Source organism: Natator depressus, chromosome 21 (assembly GCF_965152275.1).
Source record: "Natator depressus isolate rNatDep1 chromosome 21, rNatDep2.hap1, whole genome shotgun sequence".
Taxonomy (NCBI): Eukaryota; Metazoa; Chordata; order Testudines; family Cheloniidae; genus Natator; species Natator depressus.
The window spans coordinates 18,511,208-18,525,666 of NC_134254.1; the positions used below are offsets into that span (position 1 = coordinate 18,511,208).

The following is a 14,459-nucleotide window of genomic DNA, read 5'->3' on the forward strand; positions in this document are numbered from 1 at the left end:
TGCCAGCAGGCTGGCTAACCTAGTGAGGAGGGCTTTAAACTAGGTTCACCGGGGGAAGGAGACCAAAGCCCTGAGGTAAGTGGGAAAGCGGGATACTGGGAGGAAGCACAGGCAGGAATGTCTGTGAGGGGCGGGCTCCTGCCTCATATTGGGAATGAGGGGCGATCAACAGGTTATCTCAAGTGCTTATATACAAATGCACAAAGCCTTGGAAACAAGCAGGGAGAACTGGAGGTCCTGGTGATGTCAAGGAACTATGACGTGATTGGAATAACAGAGACTTGGTGGGATAACTCACATGACTGGAGTACAGTCATGGATGGTTATAAACTGTTCAGGAAGGACAGGCAGGGCAGAAAAGGTGGGGGAGTAGCACTGTATGTAAGGGAGCAGTATGACTGCTCAGAGCTCCGGTACGAAACTGTGGAAAAACCTGAGTGTCTCTGGATTAAGTTTAGAAGTGTGTGCAACAAGAGTGATGTAGTGGTGGGAGTCTGCTATAGACCACCGGACCAGGGGGATGAAGTGGATGAGGCTTTCTTCCGGCAACTCACGGAAGCTACTAGATCGCATGCCCTGATTCTCATGGGTGACTTTAATTTTCCTGATATCTGCTGGGAGAGCAATACAGCGGTGCATAGACAATCCAGGAAGTTTTTGGAAAGCGTAGGGGACAATTTCCTGGCGCAAGTGCTAGGGGAGCCAACTAGGGGGGGCGCTTTTCTTGACCTGCTGCTCACAAACCGGGTAGAATTAGTGGGGGAAGCAAAAGTGGATGGGAATCTGGGAGGCTGTGACCATGAGTTGGTTGAGTTCAGGATCCTGACGCAGGGAAGAAAGGTAAGCAGCAGGATACGGACCCTGGACTTCAGGAAAGCAGACTTCGACTCCCTCAGGGAACAGATGGCCAGGATCCCCTGGGGGACTAACATGAAGGGGAAGGGAGTCCAGGAGAGCTGGCTGTATTTCAAGGAATCCCTGTTGAGGTTACAGGGACAAACCATCCTGATGAGTCGAAAAAATAGTAAATATGGCAGGCGACCAGCTTGGCTTAATGGTGAAATCCTAGCGGATCTTAAACATAAAAAAGAAGCTTACAAGAAGTGGAAGGTTGGACATATGACCAGGGAAGAGTATAAAAATATTGCTCGGGTATGTAGGAAAGATATCAGGAGGGCCAAATCGCACCTGGAGCTGCAGCTAGCAAGAGATGTCAAGAGTAACAAGAAGGGTTTCTTCAGGTATGTTGGCAACAAGAAGAAAGCCAAGGAAAGTGTGGGCCCCTTACTGAATGAGGGAGGCAACCTAGTGACAGAGGATGTGGAAAAAGCTAATGTACTCAATGCTTTTTTTGCCTCTGTTTTCACTAACAAGGTCAGCTCCCAGACTGCTGCGCTGGGCATCACAGAATGGGGAAGAGATGGCCAGCCCTCTGTGGAGATAGAGGTGGTTAGGGACTATTTAGAAAAGCTGGACGTGCACCAGTCCATGGGGCCGGACGAGTTGCATCCGAGAGTGCTGAAGGAATTGGCAGCTGTGATTGCAGAGCCCTTGGCCATTATCTTTGAAAACTCGTGGCGAACGGGGGAAGTCCCGGATGACTGGAAAAAGACTAATGTAGTGCCAATCTTTAAAAAAGGGAAGAAGGAGGATCCTGGGAACTACAGGCCAGTCAGCCTCACCTCAGTCCCTGGAAAAATCATGGAGCAGGTCCTCAAAGAATCAATCCTGAAGCACTTACATGAGAGGAAAGTGATCAGGAACAGTCAGCATGGATTCACCAAAGGAAGGTCATGCCTGACTAATCTAATCGCCTTTTATGATGAGATTACTGGTTCTGTGGATGAAGGGAAAGCAGTGGATGTATTGTTTCTTGACTTTAGCAAAGCTTTTGACACGGTCTCCCACAGTATTCTTGTCAGCAAGTTAAGGAAGTATGGGCTGGATGAATGCACTATAAGGTGGGTAGAAAGCTGGCTAGATTGTCGGGCTCAACGGGTAGTGATCAATGGCTCCATGTCTAGTTGGCAGCCGGTGTCAAGTGGAGTGCCCCAGGGGTCGGTCCTGGGGCCGGTTTTGTTCAATATCTTCATAAATGATCTGGAGGATGGTGTGGATTGCACTCTCAGCAAATTTGCGGATGATACTAAACTGGGAGGAGTGGTAGATACGCTGGAGGGGAGGGATAGGATACAGAAGGACCTAGACAAATTGGAGGATTGGGCCAAAAGAAATCTGATGAGGTTCAATAAGGATAAGTGCAGGGTCCTGCACTTAGGATGGAAGAATCCAATGCACCGCTACAGACTAGGGACCGAATGGCTAGGCAGCAGTTCTGCGGAAAAGGACCTAGGGGTGACAGTGGACGAGAAGCTGGATATGAGTCAACAGTGTGCCCTTGTTGCCAAGAAGGCCAATGGCATTTTGGGATGTATAAGTAGGGGCATAGCGAGCAGATCGAGGGACGTGATCGTTCCCCTCTATTCGACACTGGTGAGGCCTCATCTGGAGTACTGTGTCCAGTTTTGGGCCCCACACTACAAGAAGGATGTGGATAAATTGGAGAGAGTCCAGCGAAGGGCAACAAAAATGATTAGGGGTCTGGAACACATGAGTTATGAGGAGAGGCTGAGGGAACTGGGATTGTTTAGTCTGCGGAAGAGAAGAATGAGGGGGGATTTGATAGCTGCTTTCAACTACCTGAGAGGTGGTTCCAAAGAGGATGGTTCTAGACTATTCTCAGTGGTAGAAGATGACAGGACGAGGAGTAATGGTCTCAAGTTGCAGTTGGGGAGATTTCGGTTGGATATTAGGAAAAACTTTTTCACTAGGAGGGTGGTGAAACACTGGAATGCGTTAGCTAGGGAGGTGGTAGAATCTCCTTCCTTAGAGGTTTTTAAGGTCAGGCTTGACAAAGCCCTGGCTGGGATGATTTAACTGGGAATTGGTCCTGCTTCGAGCAGGGGGTTGGACTAGATGACCTTCTGGGGTCCCTTCCAACCCTGATATTCTATGATTCTATGAACTTAGGCTTGAATAGAGACTGGGAGTGGATGTGTCATTACACAAAGTAAAACTATTTCCCCATGTTTATTCCCCCACCCCCACCTCTCCTCAGACGTTCCTGTTAACTGCTGGCAAAGGCCCACCTTGATTATTACTGCAAAAGGTTTTCTCCCCCTCCCTCCCCCCAGCTCTCCTGCTGGTAATAGCTCATCTTAAGTGATTACTCTCCTTACAATGTGTATGATAACACCCATTTTTTCATGTTCTGTGTGTATATAAATCTCCTCACTGTATTTTCCACTGAATGCATCCGATGAAGTGAGCTGTAGCTCACGAAAGCTTATGCTCAAATAAATTGGTTAGTCTCTAAGGTGCCACTAGTACTCCTTTTCTTTTTGTCTCTTCTAAGGAATTGAGGATTGGCAAAGTAAGCACCCTGTTGTTTTGATTTTTCTTAGTGAGAGCTTTAGCGGAGGAGTCAGAGCCCTCAGGTTTTCCTCACCTGAATCTCCAGCCCTTATTAACCTTACTGATGAACTTATTTATATCTTTATATATATAACTTATTTGAAAACCTGGAGTTGAGGTACGGAGTCAGAGTCCCTGGGAGACGAGTCAGGTAAAGGAGGAGGTGTCTCTGGAGGCTTTCTTAACTCTAATGGGAGCCTTTTTTCTGGGTGAGGTGGTGAGAACAGACCATTTTGAGGAGTTACTCAATTTCTAGGTAGGAGGCCTATTCCCAGGAGTCTCCAGGATGGCTGCAAGAAGATTGGCTGAGCAGAAGAACCAGGAATGAGGGCTCTCTAACAGTTTAATGTGACCATGTTAGCAGCATCTCATTGAGGAACATGAGTCCCTAGGCAGACAAACATCAGGGAAGGGAACATTCCTGAGGGGCTGGGGCTTACTGGTATTTAGAGCAGCATAGTCAGATTTGGGCTTGCCAATAGAGCGATGGAGTAGTGGGTTCTTCATCTAAAATGTCCTTGAGGTTGGGTTCAGCCACATCACTAATCCCTGTGGTCAGGGTCTGGAATTGCCACTGGGGGATGGAAAGGAAGGAGGAAGCAGAACAGTAAAAAGGAGGATTTCATCTAAAATCTCACGGGTTAGCAGCCCAAATCCTCAAGCTCTGAGCAAAGCTGTTGTGCAATTGTTCATTGTAGCACAAAAGGAACAAGACTGGTGCTGTAATACTGTTCTGGGATTACATATGATGATCCTGGAAGGTGCTAAAATCTTGAGCCTATTACTAGCTTTTTTTGGGATTGGCTAAAGCACCAGTCTCTAGGCTAAGGAATTCCTTCTGCATGTGAGAACGGGGAATGCTTCTGAGGTTTGGACTGCTGACTGATGTCTTTGTTCATTACAACTTCACAAACTAAAAATAACCAACCTAAAGAAACTTAAATCTGATACTGTTTTCGTATAATCTAGGTTAAATGATATGTGGACGATTGGCCTACAGGACAGAGAGCTAACATGCTGGGAAGAGGTAAGCCCTGAATCGCAACAATACAGCACTTCCTCTTGGTGTTTTTACATAATTTTATGTTTTCTATTTCAGATTGCACTGTTGTTTCCTCAGAGTGTAGTTTCATAATTTTCATATTCAGAAAATATCATATTGCCTCTATAAATTCATGGTACGCCCACATCTTGGTTGCCCCATCTCAAAAAAAATATATTGGAATTGGAAAAGGTTCAGAAAAGGGCAATAAAAATTATTAGGGGTATGGAACGGCTTCCATATGAGGAGAGATTAATAAGACTGGAACTTTTCAGCTTGGAAAAAAGATGATGAAGGGGGGATATGATAGAGGTTTATAAAATCATGACCTGTGTGGAGAAAGTAAATAAGGAAGTGTTACTTACTCCTTTTCATAACACAAGAACTAGGGGTCACCATATGAAATTAATAGGCAGCAGGTTTAAAACTAACAAAAGGAAGTATTTTTTCACACAACGCACAGTCAGTCTGTGAAACTCTTTGCCAGAGGATGTTGTGGAGGCCAAGACTATAACAGGGTTCAAAAAAGAACTAGGTAAGTTCATGGAGGATAGGTCCATCAATGGCTGTTAGCCAGGATGGGAAGGGATGGTGTCCTTAGCCTCTGTTTGCCAGAAGTTGGGAATAGGCGAGAGGGGATGGATCACTTGATGATTGCCTGTTCTGTTCATTCTGTCTAGAGCACCTGGCTTTGGCCACTGTTGGAAGATAGGATACTGGGCTAGATGGACCTTTGGTCTGACCCAGTATAGCCGCTCTTATGTTCTTATACATATTTAGCAGGAAACTGACTATTTCTTTGTTTCCACTGTGTGCAGATTTGATTTCAGCTTCAGTTTTTCCTTTCAGTTGGGAAAACCAAGTATGGTTTGAACCTTTGTGTACATTTTGTAGATACTGAAGGCCAGGAGGGACCTTTATGATCATCTAGTCTGATCACCTCTATAGCCCAGACCACAGTGTTTCACCAAGTGAGTCCTGCATCCAGCTCATAACTTCTGGTTGAGCCTAGAGCAGATTTTCTCAAAGATATGCAGGAATCACTTGGTGAAATTCTCTGGCCTGTGCTGTGAGACACCCAGTCCTGTCCTAGTTTTAAAACTTCAGGTGATGAAGAATCCATGGCATCTGTAGATGTATTGTTCCAATGGTTAATTGTTATTACTAGTAAAAATATACGTCTTCTTTTTAGCCTGAATTTGTCTAGATTTAGCTTCCAGCTGTTGGATCTTGTTATGCTTTTGTCTGTTAGATTACAGCCCTTCTTTCCATGTGGATATTTATAGACTGTGATCAAGTCACCTCTTAATCTTTTCTTGGATAAAGTAAATAAACTAAACTCCTGTAATATCTAACTCTAAGGCGGTTTTCCAGACCTCTACTCATTCTTGTAGTATTTTCTGACCCCAGGTAAATTTGTCAGCCTCTTTTTTTTTTTTTTTTAAGTGAGGACACCAGAACTGGACAACAAATCCTTGTAATGCTTGGAAAGTTCAAGAGGATTAGTATCTAAAGGTGTAAAAAGTATGGCCTAGGTAACTATAGGCCACTTAGCTTGACATTGATCCTGGGTCAAATAATGGAAAAGCTGATAGAAGATGCAGTCGCTAAAGATTTAAAGGATGGCAGTGTAATTCATGCCAATCCACATGGTTTGATGGAAATTAAGTTGTGTCAAACAAACTTGATTTTTTTATGAGATTACAAGTTTCATTGGCAAAGGCAGTTTTATTGACATATTTAGATTTCTGTAAGGGAAGTGACTTTGTACTACTCCGTATTCTGATTTTTAAAAAATAGCAATATGCAAAATGAAGAAAGCACACTAGATGGGTTAAGTACTGGCTGACTGGTAGACCTCAGAAAGTAATTGTAAATGGAGAATCACCATTCTGTGCTGGCATTTCTAGTGGAGTTCCCTGAGAATCTCTTCTTGGCCCAATGCAATTCAATATCTATATCAATTACTGTAACGGTCCTCTCTTGGGGAGCGTGGCCTAGTGATCACGGCTGCAACTCCTGACTGCCAAGGTGGTTTGTGGGATTTCCTGAATGGCAAACAGGAAGTGGGCTCAGTTGATCCCAATGATGCAGGTCTTCAGGCATAAAACTTCTTAGCATCTGCTTCAGCGTTCAGTTGAAGTGTTCAGCCAGGCCATCCCTTTGCAGGTGATAAACTGACACAGACTTGTTTCATCAAGCGGGACTTGAAGTTCGTACCTTGGTCGGTGACAATCTCCTTGGGAACGCCTACTTAAGCAAGGACTTTCAGTAGTTCCATGGCAATAGTCTTTGCATTGGTGTTATGTAGGTTGGATTGCCTCAGGATAGTGAGTAGCATAATCGACTCATCAATAGGTGTTTGTATCCAGCGGCACTTTTTTGCAGGGGGCTGACAAGGTCTATACCAATGTGTTTGAAGGGGACATCGATGACCTGGAGAGGGATGAGGGGGGCTTTCAACCCCACCTTTTGGTCCAGCTAGCTGGCATTCAGGGAAGGAGTTGCAGAAGTTTAACTTCTTGATGTACACCAAGTCAGAAGAAGCGGTCTAAGATCCGGGCCAAAGTTTTCTCTTGTCCAAGATGGCCTGCAGAGGGGATAGCATGGTACAGTCACATGACTTCTCATCAATGCGACTGAGGGATGAGGAGTTGTGACTGAATTTCCCCTGTCCAATGGTCTTTGAGTGTGTTACGCAGCCCAGTGGGGATCTGCGACCTCACTTTGAACCACTGGGAGTTGTTCATATGCATGGCTCAAGGTCTCATCTTCCCTCTGGTCCTTCACGAAATCAGTCTCTCGGGTCAGTAAGTCCCCTTCCTAGAGTGGGGTTTGTAATGTCTCCTCATTAGGAGAATCCTCTGGCAGCACTTCCTTTTGGCTGGACCCCCCCCACCCCCGGGGTCCTGCTCCTAATATACTCCAGCCTGTGTCACGGGCTGGGGTTCCCTGCCTACTCTGGTTCCCTCAGGCGCTTCCTCCAGGTTCCCAGGAGCAGGTCTACATCCCCTCAATATGTCGGAGAAGTGTTCCCAATCCTGACCGAAGATTATGTGGAAGGCTAGGGTTGGGGCTAGCCCTACTATGAGGGGGGCTTATTGTTCTCTCCTGTGGTGACCTCGACCCAGGCACTGGGATAGGGTTTAATATCCCCATGAATGCACTTCAGGGAGATGGTCTCCCTGGGGGCTTCAGGGTAGGGGACCAAGTCATCCCGGACCAGAGTTTGCCCACACCCAGAGTCTACGAGACCTACTACCTCAGTCCCATTTATTTGTACAAGAACTGTTACCTTTGCTGGGGTGTGCTTCCAGGCACGACTCTCTGCCATCATACTTGCCCAGAGCTGCACTCCATATAGGGGCATTCCTGATAATGCTGGCCCTGACGCCCACAGGAGAAACAGGCCCCCATGGTTAGCCCCAGGACTGCTGGTTGGGAACTGGGTCTCTGGGGATGTGGATAAATTGGAGAGAGTCCAGCGAAGGGCAACAAAAATGATTAGGGGTCTGGAACACATGACTTACGAGGAGAGGCTGAGGGAACTGGGATTGTTTAGTCTGCAGAAGAGAAGAATGAGGGGGGATTTGATAGCTGCTTTCAACTACCTGAGAGGTGGTTCCAGAGAGGATGGCTCTAGACTATTCTCAGTGGTAGAAGAGGACAGGACAAGGAGTAATGGTCTCAAGTTGCAGTGGGGGAGGTCCCTCTACACCAACATTCCACACAAAGATGGACTACAAGCCGTCAAGAACACTATCCCCGATAATGTCACGGCTAACCTGGTGGCTGAACTTTGTGACTTTGTCCTTACCCATAACTATTTTACATTTGGGGACAATGTATACCTTCAGATCAGCGGCACTGCTATGGGTACCCGCATGGCCCCACAGTATGCCAACATTTTTATGGCTGACTTAGAACAACGCTTCCTCAGCTCTCGTCCCCTAATGCCCCTACTCTACTTGCGCTATATTGGTGACATTTTCATCATCTGGACCCATGGAAAAGAAGCCCTTGAGGAATTCCACCATGATTTCAACAATTTCCATCCCACCATCAACCTCAGCCTGGTCCAGTCCACACAAGAGATCCACTTCCTGGACACTACAGTGCTAATAAACGATGGTCACATAAACACCACCCTATACCGGAAATCTACTGACTGCTATTCCTACCTACATGCCTCCAGCTTTCACCCTGACCACACCACACGATCCATTATCTACAGCCGAGCTCTGCGATACAACCGCATTTGCTCCAACCCCTCAGACAGAGACAAACGCCTACAAGAGCTCTATCAAGCATTCTTACAACTACAATACCCACCTGCGGAAGTGAAGAAACAGATTGATAGAGCCAGAAGTGTTCCCAGAAGTCACCTACTACAGGACAGGCCTAACAAAGAAAATAACAGAACGCCACTAGCCGTCACCTTCAGCCCCCAACTAAAACCCCTCCAACGCATTATTAAGGATCTACAACCTATCCTGAAGGATGACCCAACACTCTCACAAATCCTGGGAGACAGGCCAGTCCTTCCCTACAGACAGCCCCCCAACCTGAAGCAAATACTCACCAGCAACCACATACCACACAACAGAACCACTAACCCAGGAACCTATCCTTGCAACAAAGCCCATTGCCAACTGTGCCCACATATCTATTCAGGGGACACCATCACAGGGCCTAATAACATCAGCCACACTATCAGAGGCTCGTTTACCTGCACATCCACCAATGTGATATATGCCATCATGTGCCAGCAATGCCCCTCTGCCATGTACATTGGTCAAACAGGACAGTCTCTACGTAAAAGAATAAATGGACACAAATCAGATGTCAAGAATTATAACATTCATAAACCAGTCGGAGAACACTTCAATCTCTCTGGTCACACGATTACAGACATGAAAGTTGTGATATTACAACAAAAAAACTTCAAATCCAGACTCCAGCGAGAAACTGTTGAATTGGAATTCATTTGCAAATTGGATACAATTAACTTTAGGCTTGAATAGAGACTGGGAGTGGCTAAGTCATTATGCAAGGTAACCTATTTCCCCTTGTTTTTTCCTAACCCCCCAGCCCCCCCCAGACGTTCTTTTTAAACCCTGGATTTGTGCTGGAAATGGCCCACCTTGATTATCATACACATTGTAAGGAGAGTGATCACTTTAGATAAGCTATTGCTTATCAGGAAAGTGGGGTGGGGGGAGGTATTTTTTCATGCTTTGTGTGTATAAAAGATCTTCTACACTTTCCACAGTATGCATCCGATGAAGTGAGCTGTAGCTCATGAAAGCTTATGCTCAAATAAATTGGTTAGTCTCTAAGGTGCCACAAGTACTCCTTTTCTTTTCACATTCGGTTGGCTATCCACCATAACCCCTAAGTCCCTTTCAGAGTCACTGCTTTCCAGAATGTAGTCCCCCATCATGTACGTGTAACCTATATTCTTTGTTTCCAGATGTATGACTTCTGGCTATATTAAAACACATGTTCCAGTGAGCCCAGATTTCCATGAGATCCAGATCGTTCTGTGGAACTGCCATTTTCTTATAATTATTTACTGCTTCTCCAAACGATATAAGGGTATAAGATACAACAGTTAAAACTTTGGGCAATGAAATGAAAATAAGCAAAGAAAAATGTATGCTGAAAATCAGGAAATGTAGTCTCATGATGTTAGAATGTTTCCATATTCTCCAAGGGAAGTGGTGGAACCCTCCTCACTTTGGCTATTTAAAAATGTGTTGGGGAAAAAACAGAGAATGTATTTCAGTACTGAACTGGCCAGAAGGAGACAGGACTAGATGATCAACACTGTTAGATCTTTTCCTGTATTTATTTTTTTGATTCTGTATTGTCGTTATGGAGATGCCAGGTAACTGGTGAGTAGAAATGTGATTTTACCTCTCAGTACGGCATTGGTGAGACCAATAGTAGAATATGCTCAGTATAGAATGCATTTTCCAGGAATTTATCAATAAAGGCCAGTCCTCACTTACAAACAGCCCCCAACCTGAAAACTACACACCACACAAGAAAAACACTAACCCAGGAACCAATCACTGCAACAAACCCCGTTGCCAACTCTGTCCATATATCTATTCAAGGGACACCATCATAGGACCTAACCACATGAGCCACACCATCAGGGGCTCGTTCATCTGCACATCTACCAATATGATATATGCCATCATGTGCCAGCAATGCCCCTCTGCCATATACATTGGCCAGACCGGACAATCTCTATGCGAAAGAATAAATGGACACAAATCAGACATCAAGAATTATAACATTGAAAAACCAATAGGAGAACATTTCAATCTCCCTGGACACTCAATAACAAACTTAAAAGTGGCAATTCTTCAACAAAAAAACTTCAAAAACAGACTCCAATGAGAAACAGCAGAACTAGAATTAATTTGCAAACGGGGCACCATCAAATTAGGCCTGAATAAAGACTGGGAGTGGATGGGTCACTACAAAATCTAATTTCCCCCGATGATACTCACACCTTCTTGTCAACTGTTTGAAATGGGCCACCTTGATTACATTGGCCTCATTAGCACTACAGAAGTGATTTTTTCCTCCTTTGGTATTCACCCCTTCTTGTCAACTGTTGAGAATAGCATACTTCCACCTTAATTGAATTGGCTCGTTAGCTCTGACACCCCCCCCACTTGGTAAGGCAACTGCCATCTTTTCTTGTGCTGTGTATTTATACCTACCCACTTTATTTTCCACTCCATGCATCTGATGAAGTGGGTTTTAGCCCACAAAAGCTTATGCCCAAATAAATTTGTTAGTCTTTAAGGTGCCACAAGGACTCCTCGTTTTTGTTGATACAGACTAACACGGCTACCACTCTGCAACAAACAAATAAATCTGTTAGTTTGAGTTCAAATTAATGAAAAAAAGGCTCCTGTAAGAAATTAAGCACCTGGTATCAGACTTTTTTTTTAACCTAAATGATCTCAGAAACCAACAGACTTTCTATATGGTTAAAACATACATAAATCTTGTGCATAAGCAACATTTTTAGGATTAGTGGCTATTTTTTATTCTTCATAACTGAAAGTATTTCTAGCAGAGGCTGGAGTATGATGTTCTTCAGAGAATTCTATGAGAAACTTCCCACCTTCAAAATGGCTGCCATCTCCTACTGTTTTCATTGGGACTGAGGCAACTGGATACCGTTAGCAAAGATGGCCAGTTTCTTCTTTGAGTGATGTCCCTGTTAGTGCTCAGCTTTAGGTGACTGCGCGCCCCTGCACTTCTAGTCAGAGAATTTCTACAGTAGTACCTGGCTGGGTCACACATGTACTCTCCCCATCTCGCACCTGTAGCGGCAGTTGATTAGTTCTGTGCAGCCCCCCCCCCCCCCCCCCAAGTTCCTTCTCAACCACCCTTAGTCTGAGTCAGAGCTCCAGTGGTGCCTTCACTTGATTTGCCTCAGAAGTGATCATTAGCAGTACTCGTATATAATGGTTAGATTAGTGTTATTACTATAGTTAGATTAGTTGGTTAAGACCTTTCTATTTTTCTTCTCCCTGTAAAAAAAAAAAAAAAAAAAGAACAAACATTCTTTCTTTATAATTTCATCCCGTCATGGGATATTTCCTTGAAATGGCAGGATCTCCTGGTTTTAAATGTTGCCACTCTTGCTGTGAGACAACTCCTATCTCAGATGGACACTCACAATACGTCAGGTGCCTGGGGGAAATACATGTACCCCAAAAGTGCACTCATCACCATAATCTGAAGGCCCACACAAGAAAAGCAAGGGACCTCAAACTTAAACCGATTCTCATTGAGACGTCCCTCCGTCCTGCCTCAGCTCCAGGACCGCAAACTTCTGCCAGTGACCAATCACCAAAGACGGCTTGTGCCAGATCCCCCTCCTCAGCTTCACATGGGAGGGACCTGTCTCCTAAAAGACCTGCAAACAGGAGAGCTTCCACTCCTACCAAAACTGCGACTAAAAAGAAACGTTCCCTGGCTCGATCTATTGCATTGGTACCGACTACACTGTGGCTAAGTACCTACGAGTCGGCAGGGACTTCTGGTACAGTTGGTACTGTTAAGGCCACAGACGCCAAGCGGGCAGGCTCTAAAAAGGAAGGCAGAGAAAATACTGCCCTCTCCGCTACGGCACCGGCGACAGTAACAAAATCCTCTATACTGAGTGCCTCTGCAGTTCCTAAGGCACCGGCAACACCTCCTGGCTCTCTGCTGCACATCATTGATGCATCACCACCAAAGCCTCCTAAGTCCTTGGCGCAGTTGATGTCGGCACCTATCCCCCTGGCACTGCAGTACTTCCCAGTACTGCAACAATTCTCGGCACCACAACAAATGCAAGCGCCTCCTCTGGTACCAAAAATACACCAGTTCCTTGTACCGAAGAACCTGACAGTGACCCTGGAATGTGAGTCCCCCCTCCACGGTACCAACGCTGCGTCAATGCTTTTAGTATCATGCACACCATCAGCTGCATCTGCCTCCCTCTTCTTCAGTGACGAGCATGAGGATGAGGAGAGGGAACTTTCTTCATCTCAGCACTCCTTGCACATGCAGGCCGGTAGAGCATCCTAGACCCCATCCCAGACCAGATATACAGGGGTGGTATGGACACCCATGGGGACCCTCACCAGTGCCTTTCCCAACACAGTTGCCATTCTGGGGTCCATGAGCAGCCTATAGGCAATATTATTCTAAGCCACCAAGCATCAGGGAAACATATAGACATTCCTCATCAAAGTCAGTAGTGCCACCTGATGTCTCCCAGGAATAGACTTTTGAGGAAACAGAGCAGGAGTTAGACCAGGATGCTACTCCTGCAACCAACTCGTCTTCCTTACCTGACAAAAGACCATCATGCCTCCGCCCCCTACTACCAGAGATGATTTCAAACAGTTTCAAGAGCTGTTTAAAAGGACAGCTGACACACTACAAATCCCTCTTGAAGAGGTCACCGAATCTCAGCAAAGCTATTGGATATGCTCCGCATGTCGACATCGTCCAAAATTGCCTTGCCCGTAAATGATGCCATTATGGAGCGTGCCACAATCATCTGGCAGACCCCCCAACCACAATCTCACCTATGTGTCAGAGGGCGGACAAAAAAATATTACATCCCTTCGAAGGGGCTAGAATTTTTATTTTCCCACCCCCAACCAAATTCTCTCGTGGTGGATGCTGTTAATGAAGGAGGCAGGCAACATTATTCCAGGACCACACCTTATGATAAGGAGTGGAAAAGGCTACATTTACTTAGCCACAAGGACTGCTCATTGGTGACATTACAGCTTAGAATCACCAATTATGAAGATCTCATGGCAAAATATGACCACACAACATATTTGAAATTTGCAGACCTTATTGAATTTATACTAGAGGAAAAGAGAGAGCAGTTTACGTTGCTCATTTCCGAAGGTCAGCGTATAGCTCGAACAGCCCTTGAGTCATCATTGCGAGGACCATCGCAACCGCCATAGTAGTGTGCTGGGCCTCTTGATTGCACTTGTCAGGGGTTTCCAAGGGAGGTGCAATCTACAGTAGAGGACCTTCCTTTCGAGGGGCCGAAGCTATTTGCTGGAAAGACTGACGAGTCATTCCACTCCTTAAAGGACTCGAAAGCCAGTCTTACATCTCTAGGCATCTATATGCCTGCAACTAAACGCAAACAGGGCAGGTATTACACATCACAACGTCCTAGACAGGCTCCGTACACACAGAACAAGAGACAGTATGATCCTCAAAGATCATAGGCAAAGACCACTCAAACGAAGATCAAATTCTTCGCTGTCCTCCACATCACAGCAACTGACCCCTAAACACCAAATTTGAAGGTTTGGTCGAGGGCTTAACAGAACTCCCCCAACCATTGGTAACACCATACTACATTAACCATCCGTTTACAGACTGTCTG

The 14,459-nt window shown here is 45.4% G+C and overlaps 1 protein-coding gene across 4 annotated transcripts in view; it reads left to right on the forward strand.

The window, feature by feature from the left end:
* LZTR1 (leucine zipper like post translational regulator 1) overlaps positions 1–14,459 on the forward strand; it is a 277,700-nt gene that overhangs the window by 89,516 nt on the left and 173,725 nt on the right. For all 4 annotated transcript variants that reach the window (XM_074936115.1, XM_074936111.1, XM_074936112.1 and 1 more), the window contains exon 7: positions 4,444–4,501. In XM_074936115.1, coding sequence (XP_074792216.1) covers positions 4,444–4,501 — 58 coding nt within the window. The remainder of the gene's footprint in view (positions 1–4,443; positions 4,502–14,459) is intronic.